This window comes from Colossoma macropomum, unplaced genomic scaffold, assembly GCF_904425465.1.
Source record: "Colossoma macropomum unplaced genomic scaffold, Colossoma_macropomum, whole genome shotgun sequence".
NCBI classification, from domain to species: Eukaryota; Metazoa; Chordata; class Actinopteri; order Characiformes; family Serrasalmidae; genus Colossoma; species Colossoma macropomum.
In genome coordinates, this window is record NW_023495280.1 from 271,209 (window position 1) to 283,766 (window position 12,558).

A 12,558-nucleotide genomic window follows, 5' to 3' on the forward strand; every position below is an offset into this window, starting at 1 on the left:
ATCATTTGAACACAGCAGCTGTCCTTTACATTGTGTGAACATTTTATGATAAATGGACCAATACAAATTCTCCAAAATCACTTTACATGAACTACATTAAAAGTTAATAATGTTTGTTTCCTGTAAATTTACTATTTTGGTGATTCATGTTTTTCTTTGGACAGTGACAATATGTGTGAACTAAATTTGACAACCCAAAGAAAATCCTGAGCTGCGGCTTTATTACAGTCTGTATTTTACTGTCTGATATATTGGCTTATTATGATATAAATTTTTGCACTAAAATTTGCTAAAGATTAGCTTATTCAAGTTCTCTCTAGAGGATGTGTTTAACTTATTTTTACTCAGATAATAACAACAAAACGTAATTTGACTAGGAGTTTCCAAACTTAAACAACTGTAACAGAATTGTTTGTTTTCTTAAGCTCACTATTTGATTCTTTAATTGAAAACCTGGATATTTTGTTTGAAGTTTTTGGTTTTTATGCATTTCTACTGATGCAGATGCAATTTGTGTTCAAAAACTGTATTTTCAATGTCACTGTATCCCATTTAGATCAGAGATGTTAGCATTTACTGATGTTACACACAACCTAAGACAAATGAGATACTGAAACGTAAAGGTGAGAAAAAGAAAGAAATGACTCTCTATAATGGCCTGTTTTGTTTCCATCTCGCTGGTACAGACACGCTGAATTTCATAAGAGCAATGTTCAGGATGTGACACATCATGTGTTTTGAAGCTGATGGATAGGAATGAGGAATAACACTGGGAAAAGTCTGGACACGTCAGTAACTAATACTTGGAAATGAAAACGCCAAGTATCTCAGTATTAGTTTTACTGTATGAGTTGACGTGTCTGTTTTCTCAAACCATATACAATCCCCATCCACTTTATTAAAAACACCTACCTTCTACTTCTGCCTATTGCCCACTTTATTAAAAATACCTACCTTGTACTTACACTCACTGGACACTTTATTAGAAACACTCACCCTGCACTTCCACTAACTGGCCACTTTATTAGAAACACCTACCTTGTACTTCCACTCACTGGCCACGTTATTAAAAACAACAACATTATTTTTCCACTCACTGGCCACTTTATTAGAAACAACAACTTTATGCTTCCACTCACTGGCCACTTTATTAGAAACACCTACCTTTTACTACCTCTAAACGGCCACTTTATTAGAAACACCCACCATGTATTTTCACTAACTGGCCACTTTATTAGAAACACCTACTTAGTACTTCCACTCACTGGCCACCCTATTAGAAACACCCACCTTGTACTTCCACTCACTGGCCACTTTATTAAAGACACCTACCTTGTACTTCAACTTACTGACCACTTTATTAAAAACACCCAACTTGTGCTTCCACTAACTGGCCACTTTATTAGAAACACCTACCTAGTACTTCTGCTCACTGGCCACTTTATTAGAAACACCCATGTTAAACTCCCACTCACTGTCCACTTTATTAAAAACACCCACCTTGTATTTCAACTTACTGACCACTGGCCACTTTATTAGAAACACCCACCCTGTACTCCCACTAACTGGCCACTTTATCAAAAACACCCACTCTGTACTTCCACTCACTGGCCACTTTATTAGAAACACCTACCTTTTACTCCCACTAACTGGCCACTTTGTTAGAAACACCTACCATGTATTTCCACTCACTGGCCACTTTATTAGAAACACCTACCTTGTATTTACACTCACTAGCCACTTTATTAGAAACACCTACCATGTATTTCCACTCACTGGCCACTTTATTAGAAACACCCACCTTGTATTTCCACTCACTGGCCACTTTATTAGAAACACCCACCTTGTACTTCCACTCACTGGCCACTTCCTTAGAAACACCCACCTTGTACTTCCACTCACTCGCACAATTTGTCAGCCACTCTCTACCCCATTCATCGCTTGTCTATTTCTGACCACAAGACTGCTGTTGTCCAGATATTATTTGGGTGGTGGTCCATTCTTAACACAGCAGTGGCATTGACATGGTAGTGTGTGTGGTGCTGGTGTGCGTGTATCAGACACAGCAGTGTTTCTGGAGTTTTTACACATGTCAGTGTCACTGTTAGTTTGAGAGTGGACCACTTTCCAAAAATATCCAGGCTCTGTGGCCAGAAACTGACTGTTGCTGAAGAACTAGAACATGGCGAACACTAACTGTACCTCAACAGATGAGCTACAGTCTCTAACTCTACACCAGCAAGGTGAAACTACAAAGGTTTCTAATAAAGTGGACAATGAGTGTAGATGCATAGCTTGTTCATAGTTGCTATAGTTGATCATTTAAGCTGTGCTGGCCAAAATAAGGCCATAAAAGAGACGGCATAAAATACTACTTACCGTTTTGCACGTAAAGGCTTTGGTGTTTTAAGAGAGAGTAGGCAAAAATATTGAATCTTCTTTCATCATTCTGTGGTGTGAACTGTGCAAACTTTGGTGTGCATGCAGGCAAATATGAAACAGGCTTTAAAGGCCATCTTACATTTTATTTTTTACTGATGTCTACTTATAAAATTACAATATACCAAAACAGCCAAAATGGACCCTCTTTGACACAGTGGAAGTCATCGCTGTAGGAAAACATTACAGCAGCAGTGCTATTTATGAATGAGAATGTAGACAAGCTTCTCCTTTATACTGTCTCTGGTATAGAAGATACATTTCACAACCTTATTAAGGTATTTACCAAGTTAGTTACCAAAGATGTTGTTTGTTGGAGCAGTTTTCATTTACAGAACAGAGTGAGCTTGATAAGTTCTACATTGAAAATATCTACTGACGGCACTGCTTAAGCACTGGATGGGCGAAAAATGCTAGAACTACTGGGCGGAAACTGGTGGTGTTATCTTAGTTACCTATTGTTAGGTAGAAGAACTGTGGGCTTTCTGCAGGGTCTTGTGTTATGATTGTGTTGATCGGTATGTTTTGACACTTTTGTATAGTAAATAATAGTATTAGTGATATTACTGCTTAAACACTAAAGTTATTAATTATTGCTATTTTGGTCAGCCTACATAAAAAGACTGACCTTGCTGTTTACAACATTGGACAAAACAACATGAAGATTAGACAGGGGAAAAGTAACATAATATGTCCAAAAGACAATGAGATATAACCAACTAAGCTAACTTTACTCCCAACCTGCACAACATTGACTATGCTGTAGTTAACTTTAGCTGACCTCACTGGGTAACTTGTCAAGAGATTCTTAACTTGTCTTTACAGCCATGCAGGTAATTCTCAAAGAAAAGCCTACGTGTAGACCGTATGAAGCTCACTCCTCTTTGAAAATGAAAACTGCTCCACCAAATAAACAACACAAAAATGAGATAATTGCCTTAATAAAGATCTAAAAATTACAAAGGAGGATTTCCTCTACATTTTTAATCACAAACATTGCCACTACTGTAATGTTTTCCTCTCTGTGATGACTTCCGCAGTCTGTTCACTGTTGTATGACCGTTTTTGTCCTTTAGAATTAAATAGGCTGACAAATGTAAATGACCTTTTTTCCCCAAAAAGCAATCTGAAACATTTTCTTAAAGTCAACATAAATCAGAACTCATCAAACATTCTCCATCATACAGTGACAAAACACTCCTGGCCAAATTACAGTTTTTGCTTGTTTTCTTTATTTTGCTTGTGGTTCAGTGGTAATGGTGATGCACAGTAACTTTATAGTTGATGAAAAAATAAAAAGTAATTGTGGCATGTACAAAATTTTAGACACCCAAATAAGTCAGTACTTACTAACACCCACTTTGGCAGATTTCATAGCTTACGAATGCTGTTTGTAGCCTGCGTCGTTCTATTCTTGTATTCTTATATTCTTACATGTTCAAGGGCTACCCACAGATTCATGACTGACTCTGTCACATCTGCTTCCAGAATGTACCAATATTTGGTAGAATTCATACTTCAGTGTACCTGTGCAGTGTTTGTGCCATGGCTGCCACAGAACTCCAAAGCATAATACATTCCCCCATTCTTAACAGTTGGCAAGATGTTCCTTTCATCAAATGCTGCTCCTTTTTTCCCCAAACATTTAGTTATTGTGGCCAAAGAGTTTCACTTATACATCATCAGCTCCCAGCACTTTGTTCCAAAATGCCCCTGACTTATCTAGATGTTGTTTTACATACTCAGATGTTGACTTTTGTGAGGTCAAAGACAGAGGTGTAAAGAGTACTGAAAATCCCTACTCAAGTACAAGTACTGTTACTGTAGTGATAATTTACTCAAGTACAAGTAAAAGTATCAGTAAACAAAATTACTCAAGTAAGAGTAAATGAGTAGTTCATTAAAAAACTACTTAAGTACTGAGTTACTTAGTTACTTTTTCTTATTTCCGCTGTCACAACCTGAACATATTTGAGCTGACTCGGCTACGTCATTGGAAATAATCTGTACAGAAAAACACTAAAGCTAAAGTTCTGAGAGCTGAGACTGATCACAGTTCGCTCTGTTAGAGCACAGTTACACACTTTTCTGTGAACTGTGTAAGGAACAAGGTTTACATTAAACTGCATGTGTTTCATGGTTAGATGATTATATAAGACATCCTAGTTTGTCTGCTTCCAGTAAAGTATTTCAGAATCCCTAAAAGACTGTGCAGAGGCTGTTACTGTTTAATTAAGTTCATTTAAGAGAAAAAAAATTGAGTAGATTGTTTAATTAATAATGTAATTTTAGTGAGACCTGCTGCCCATCAGCTTCCTGGACTAGAATAGGTGTAAACCTCTACAGACAGTAAACACATTCACAGCCTTCGAACTGTATAATTTCACTGATATCAGTTTAGAACATTTACACCATTAAAATTAGCGGCAACATCAGCAACTTACCCAGCTTTGATTTTCACTGTAATATATTTCACTAATCATGCTGATCACTTCATACAGAATCAGACATTATTACTGCATTAGACAGTTAAACAGCTACACAACCTCTCACAGTTAAAGACAAACACCAAGACAGAGAGAGAGAGAGAAAGAGAGAGAGAGAGAGAGAGAGAGAGAGAGAGACAGAGAGAGAGAGAGGAAGAGAAAAAGAGAGGGGAACAGACAGGGAGAGACAGAGAGAGAGAGAGAGAGAGAGAGAGAGAGAGAGAGAGAGAGAGACAGAGAAAGAGGAAGAGAGAGAGAAGAAAGAGAGAGAGGAAGAGAGATAGAGACAGCGAAAGAGAAGAAGAGAGAGAGAGAGAGAGAGGAAGAGACAGAGAGAGACAGAGAGAGACAGAGAGGGCGGGGGGAGGTGGGGAGGGATCAGATCAGGCCAGTTAACGAGAGTGTGACAAAAGAGAGCGGATCTCAGCAGGTTTCGTGTTTGGCCGCTGATAATAACGCCGTTTTCTTTAGTTCATTTAAATGAATACAGATGACTGTTTGGACGCGGCCTGTTCCTCCTGTGTGCTGGTGCAGTTTTCCTCTGTCCTTCTCCACTAAACTGGACCTCTCTGTAGTGTTTTTCCTGCCAGAGCTGCTGTTTTTTGATTGGTGAATCTTTTAAATTTAACCGCGCTTCGTTCGTATTGGTTTCTGAACTGATACGCTCATCATTTATTTTTACTCTGTAACGTTATGAAAATTGAAGTAGCGAAGTAAAAGTATTTCATTAGAAATTAACTCAAGTAAGAATAAAAGTACTATGATTTAATTCTACTCCAAAAAAGTACAGTTACACAGAAAACTGTACTCGGTTGCAGTAACGAGAGTAAATGTAATTCATTACTTACACCTCTGGTCACAGATAATGTTTCCTTCTGATGACTTTTACACACAAAATAATACATGTGATGTCTGATAGAAGCTTTAAATGTTCAAGGTACAGCTGCCTTGTAATGTCTGTTGGCTTGTTGCTAACATAACAGTACAAATGTAACAGAAATTAGCTGACTAGCATTATGACAGATGAAATCAGATGAACAAAGGCTACGTATGAAGGTAATTAGAAGATTTCCGCTTTAAAAACTGATATATAATAACATGGTTGGAACATACTCATCATTTTCTCTGTTCTATATTGCTCTCTGCTTACACAAAATGAAAAAGTCCATGAAATAGCTTTATGTTAGTACAGCTTTGCCTTGAAAGCTTGGTGACTATTGCCAGGTTTGATGAACCAGTCTCACACACAACCACATTATAAGAGACATACTTTAATTCAGCTTTATATTCACAGTTTTTCTTGTTCTTCATTCCTTAATAGCCTGAAATGAAGATATTTATTCATTGTAGTGGCTGCGTAATTGCTTCTTATAGCCTTCATACTGGTATTTTTCTCCGTTATCACTTACTGCAATGAAGAAATCCCCTACAAGAGAAGACTAACCCGAAAATTCCCTTCTTTGGCTGATTTCATGCATGACTCTTGTAGCTGAAGGTGTTCTCCAAGCCATAATGTACAACATAAGGCAATCAAGCACATGAGGCAGCTGATTGCTCAGTCTGACCACTGAGTCACTGAGGATTTCCGGGGGGGTGGGGGGGGACTTCAAACATGATCCTGCTTGAAGACCTTAGTATGACAGTACAGACTATTGCAAACTCATATTCTCTAATGCAAATATTATATAAAGTCAAAATAAGTTACCTGTCTGTGGATTTGCTGGTGGAACAACTGTTTGAACCTCACCCATTAATATTTGATAGACTTAACTTTTGCTGTAAGAACAGCTATCAGTTTTTTGGTGTTTGCACATAACAGGTTTGCACACTAATCCATATGTGTATGCAAATGAACAAATGCATGTATAAAAATGTTTATTTTTCAGCATTTATATGTATTACTGCACATATTACAACTTCCGAAGGACTTTGCTTGTTTAGTACTGTGTAAATATCAGAGACCCATCCTCAGTAATTCAATTTATAGTCAAAAATGGCCCTTAAGTTTTCAGGAGATGCTTCTGAGGAGATGAGATATAAGATAATCTGCTTGCACAAGGAAGGAGAACATCAAAGGGAAATATGTGGAAAAAAGGAGCTTCCAAAACTGGAGTTCAGAAACATTATTAAATGCTACAGAGCAAATGGGACTCCTAACAACCACCTGCACTGATGTGTTAAAAAAGTGATGTGTTAAATAACAACACATTTACTTGTATTCCCTGTTTTAACACTTTTTGTGTCATGCTGTTGTTTGATTTTATACATTCTGTGTTAAAAGTAACACAAACGGTGTGATCTGTGAGTGGGCACAAAAATATTTGAACACATTTTGTGTCAAAAGTAACTTAAAATGTGTCGTCTCTATCTGAACACAGTGATGTGTCTAGATAGACACAGAATGTGTTATTTACATCTGTATCTGTATCTATTTTTAGATTGTGGGAGACCTGCTAGACCACCAAAACTGTCCTCAACAGATAAACGGCAAAACTTTCATCTTTGAGAGAGAGGAGAAAATCAAGCTGCTTCAGATCTGAAAACATCCACAGGTTTTTCTGTCCATCCTTCCACTGTGAGAAGATAACTCAGCACGATGTGTCTGAAAGGACGTGTAGCTGTGACTCAATCTCTGACTGAGAAAAATAAATATACAAAAAAAGGAGAAAATTTGCACTATAACACTGAAACTGGCCATCTGAGACAGGGAAGTTTTATGGACTGATGAGTCTAAATATATAATCAGCCTTTTGCCCGATGACAACTGGGATAGGCTCCAGCACCCCCTGCGACCCAGAAGGATAAGAAGATGTGTGTGTGTGTTTTTTTTTTTACCTGATGCAAAAAAATAAATAACTTGTACTTAACGGCTGTTTTAACTGAAAATGAAATAAAAGGTGAGCTGGCTATTTTAAGCCATAGGCCTTTGCATTGTTCTCATTTTTCTAAACTAAAGGTTTAAACCACAGGGGATGTTTGTACATCTGTTTCTGGCCACACTGCTGTCTCGCACCTCACCTCTAAAAAAAAAATTTTAGTGACAATGTCACTCCATCACCTGCTCTTGAATATTATGCTGGTTTCTGAGACTCTGACAGCACAAATATTACATCAACTAGTTACTGAAAGAAGGGCGTCAGTGAAAGCCTGAGCTGTTTCATTTGTTATGTATTTAGGAACATAGGTGGCCTTTAAGGCTGTTTTCTCTTAAGGTGTTGTTTCCTGTGTTAACAAAAGCCGTACAGCCACAGGATGTTGCCGATGACCTCACAAATGTAGAGCAGGAAGCTAGCAAAACTTTCTTTTTTCCTTTCCATTTTTCTTTCTTGATTCATCTGATTCATCTTTGGCACAGCTGGAAATGAGCAGGTGGTCTAAAAATGATCTTAATCTTTCTGCTTCTTTTTGAAAATGGTGAGTCACGCTTTATAAGCGTTGTTCTTTTATAACAGAGTTGCATTTGTTTAATTATGTGATAATTAGGCTACTACACTAAAGTTAACGTTGGCTTTTTCTTCTCCTATAAAGTTTCCATTGTTCTGATAGTGAAGCTATCTTTCTTAAACATTGATTACTGAACTTTACACCACTCTAAACTGGAGCTGTAATCTGCTTGTGCTTAGTTGCAGGAAATCAACTTACCGGCCCTAAAGAAGTGAAGCAGTGTGCTGGCAGACCCATTCACATCATCTGTCGGTATCACGCGTTTTATCGGGACCATGTAAAATACTGGTGCAGAGGCTACTATTTTAATTACTGCACCACTCTCCTACGAACAGATCAACCAGCTCATGCCAACGGACCACTAGCCATAGCCGACAATAAACAGGAAAGCTTTTTTACCATCCATATGACGAACATTAAACCAGGTGATAATGGATGGTACTGGTGTGCAATAGAGAGAGTCAGCCGACATGTGTCCATCCCCATGGAGTTAATCATATCTTCAGGTAAGCCGACTTTGAAAGGCTCCAGATAGAATGAGCATGAATACTGTCTCTCCTTTTATAGTCCTGAATGCATATACTGTTAAAAAGCCTTTTCACGGTCAGTAAAAAGTAAAAAAAGAAATTTATTACATCTAAAGACTTTTTGTTAACAATATGAACCTTATTGTAAAGTAGCTGAGTTATTCTTAGTCCATAGAAGTGAATAATAAAAGTTTGGACCTGCAAACAGAAAATAAACCTGTACATTTCACACACACACACACACACACACACACACACACACACACACACATTTATAAATAAATAAAATGTTAAAATGCCAGGTTTTTGTCATGTAAAAAAATCAGATGAATCATTTTAGACTTATTTCCACCTTCAGTGTGACCCATGATCTGTAACAAACAAACTAAAATCATTTATAGGGGAAAAATAAAAATGAACTAAAATAATGTGGTTGCATAAATATGCACGCTCTTAAACTAATACTTTGTTGAAGTACCCTTTGACTTTATGACAGCATTTAGTCTTTTTGGGTAGGAGTCTATCAGCATGGCACATCTTGACTTGCCAATCTTTGCCCACTCTTCCTTGCAAAAGCTCTCCAAATCTGTCAGATTGCGCTCCTGTGTGCAGCCCTCCTCAGGTCTACCCACAGATTTTCAATGGGATTCAGGTCTGGGCTCTGGCTGGGCCATTCCAAAACTTTGATCTTCTTCTGGCGAAGCCATTCTTTTGTTGATTTGGAGGTATGCTTCAGGTCATTGTCGTGCTGAAAGGTGAAATTCCTCTTCATCTTCAGCTTTTTAGCAGAGGCCTGAAGGTTTTGTGCCAAAATTAACTGATATTTGGAACTGTTCATAATTCCCTCCACCTTGACTAAAGCCCCAGCTGCAGAAAAACAGCCCCAAAGCATAATGCATCCTCCACCATGCTTCACTGTGGGTATGGTGTTCTTTTGGTGATGCCCAGTGTTGGCTTTGCGCCAAACATACCTTTTGGAATTATGGCCAAAAAGTTCAACCTTGGTCTCATCAGACCATAACACGTTTTCCCACATACTTCTTATAGACTTGATGTAGGTTTTGGCAAAACACAGCCAGACTTGGATGTTTTTCTTTGTTAGAAAAGGCCTCCGTCTTGCCACCCTACCTCTCAGCCCAGACATATGAAGAATACGGGAGATTGTTGTCACATGCACTACACAACCAGTACTTGGCAAAAATTCCTGCAGCTCCTTTAATGTTGCTGTAGGTGTCTTGGCAGCCTCCTGGACCAATTTTCTTCTTGTCTTTTCATCAATTTTTGAGGGACATCCAGTTCTTGGTAATCTCACTGTTGTGCCAAATTTAATCCACTTCTTGATGACCGTCTTCACTGTGTTCCATGGTATATCTAATGCCTTGGAAATTTTTTTGTACCCTTCTCCTGACTGATACTTTTCAACAATCAGATCCCTTTGATGTGTTGGAAGCTCTTTACAGACCATGGCTTTTGCTGTAAAATGCAACTAAGAAAATGTCAGGAAAATCCTACTAGAACAGCTTTATATGGGGTTAATCAGAATCACTTTAAATAATGGCAGCTGTGCACTGATTACGATTTAACATGAGTTTAAATGTGATAGGCTAATTCTAAACACAACCGCATCCCCATACATACAAACATGTGGAGACCATTCAGCTGGAGTGCACACTGTCATTACAGCAAAAAAAGGACATTTCAAACACTAAGAAATATTGAAATTCATGTTAAAATTTTAATGATTCTATTTTTCATTCAGATTGTTATGCTGATAATCATCAATCAGTAGTAATGAAATCTTAATTTCATGTAACGCAAATGTAACGCAAAATAGAAGTATTTTCAGTAGTGGTCTCAGACTTTTGGACCCTGCTGTATATAGTACTAACTATACAGTTCTCAAAAACTGTGATATCTCAAATATGGCCAAGGAAAATGTGTCCTTCTAATGACAAGATATCTGTTTGCAATGTAAAAATATATGAAGAATTTTAAAATGATATAATCAGCATCCATATACATGCAGACTGTGGAATGGCAATGGAATGACCATTATTGGTCAGATTGATCTACAGTAAACCTCTCTGGCCTGAGCTTAAAGGTTACATACAGTAATTCTTGGGTGGAAAAAGTAAAAGTGCAAGCTCTAATGTCAAATGTCATAATCTCTACAGAAAAAGCTCAGCACTGCTCTGAGCCCACAACACTGTGCAATGTCATAGAGACCACCACACTACCAGTGACAACCAGCAAATTAACGACTTCAGAGACAACCGAAACAACACGGACATCACAAACAGCATCCAGTACCACAGATTTAACAAGTATAATGCCTGACGCCATTACAGAGTACGTAAAAGGCTGAATGGAAAGCAGAGATATTCACAGTTTGATAACACATTCCTAGAAATGTTTACGTTCATTATTCTCATGTTCTTCTTTTCAGAGAGACTACATTCGCTGAAAGCCTAGTCCATAAAATCTGGAGCATCATGCGGTGGATTCTCTTCATAGGACTGTGTTCCTTCCTCCTGTCTTTCATGATATACTTTGAGCTGCGAAGAGACTGAGTGAAAAAAAATGTCTTTGGGGGTCAGACTGACCACCTGCAGTTTAAAGACTTCAATGTTTCCTTTAAGTGTAAAGTTAATAATGAATGTTCTCTGACGTTTTTTTTTTAACTGCTGGGCCAAATTTCACCTCCACTTAACACTTAGCATCCACTTTATTAGAAACACCAACCACACACCTCCACAAAGTGACTCAAAGTGGTTTGAAACAAAATGCTTTGTTCTAGAGTCAAAGTGGTTCACAGTGACAGTGATAGTAACCAGACACCTGAAGTGTTTCATGCTGCCAAAAGCCAGATGCCAGAAAGTTAAGGATACATTGCCTGTACACTTTAATGAAAAAAACTACATAACCTACTGAGACCTGTCAGTAGAAATGGTTTGATAATTTGCAACATTGAACAACACCTAATCGTCCCTGCACAGTAGAGGTGGGGGAAAAAAAAATCTATAAAGCATAGTATTGCGATTTGTGGCACCACAATGTTGTATTGATATTCAGACGGCAACTATTGATTTTAAAATATAAATTTAAAGTAAAGTTTTTATGACATTGTTAGTCAGTTTGTCTGCTTGACAGTCCCATTTTGCTGCAAAAAAATTATTTAAGTGAGATGAACACACTGAAAACTTTATCTCATTAGATAATCAGATGTTGACAAAACTTTCATTTGGGGATGAAATTCCCAGTTGAAAAAAAGTAATAAAGTACAATTTATGTTACTGCAGTACTCAGCATATTGCAATTTTTTAAAATCACAGCAATATCGTATTTCAGTATAGTGATAATTTCATATTGTGACTTCAGTATCGTGATAATATCATATCGTGGATTCTCACCCTTACTGGACAGGTGCACCATCTGTCTCAGACTAATGATAAGGAAGGTAAGAGAGAAGCCAATGGTCACTCAAAAAGAGTAGCTTAATTACTTCTTACCATTGATGTCTTGAAGCTGTAATTGCCAGCAACATAATTTCAATACACACTGTTAGAAAAGTTGGTTCTTCAAGGGTTATTTTGTATACCAATGGTTCCATATAGAACCATGAACACTCAAAGAACCATCTGCAATTAAATAATTCCTTGTGT

At 37.7% G+C, this 12,558-nt stretch overlaps 1 protein-coding gene across 1 annotated transcript; it reads left to right on the forward strand.

The window, feature by feature from the left end:
- Positions 1–8,230: 8,230 nt before the first annotated feature.
- On the forward strand, positions 8,231–11,970 carry LOC118801571 (CMRF35-like molecule 3). Its single transcript, XM_036561933.1, has 4 exons — positions 8,231–8,339; positions 8,549–8,875; positions 11,071–11,245; positions 11,343–11,970. The coding sequence occupies exons 1-4, from the start codon at positions 8,306–8,308 to the stop codon at positions 11,464–11,466; spliced, it is 660 nt and encodes a 219-aa protein (XP_036417826.1). The 5' UTR covers positions 8,231–8,305; the 3' UTR covers positions 11,467–11,970.
- Positions 11,971–12,558: the final 588 nt, after the last annotated feature.

Coding starts and splice junctions, on each gene's coding strand:
- LOC118801571 (XM_036561933.1), top strand. CDS start 8,306: ATGATCTTAATCTTTCTGCTTCTTTTTGAAAATG. Junction 8,340..8,548: donor TCTGCTTCTTTTTGAAAATG/GTGAGTCACGCT, acceptor GCTTGTGCTTAG/TTGCAGGAAATCAACTTACC. Junction 11,246..11,342: donor ATGCCTGACGCCATTACAGA/GTACGTAAAAGG, acceptor TCTTCTTTTCAG/AGAGACTACATTCGCTGAAA.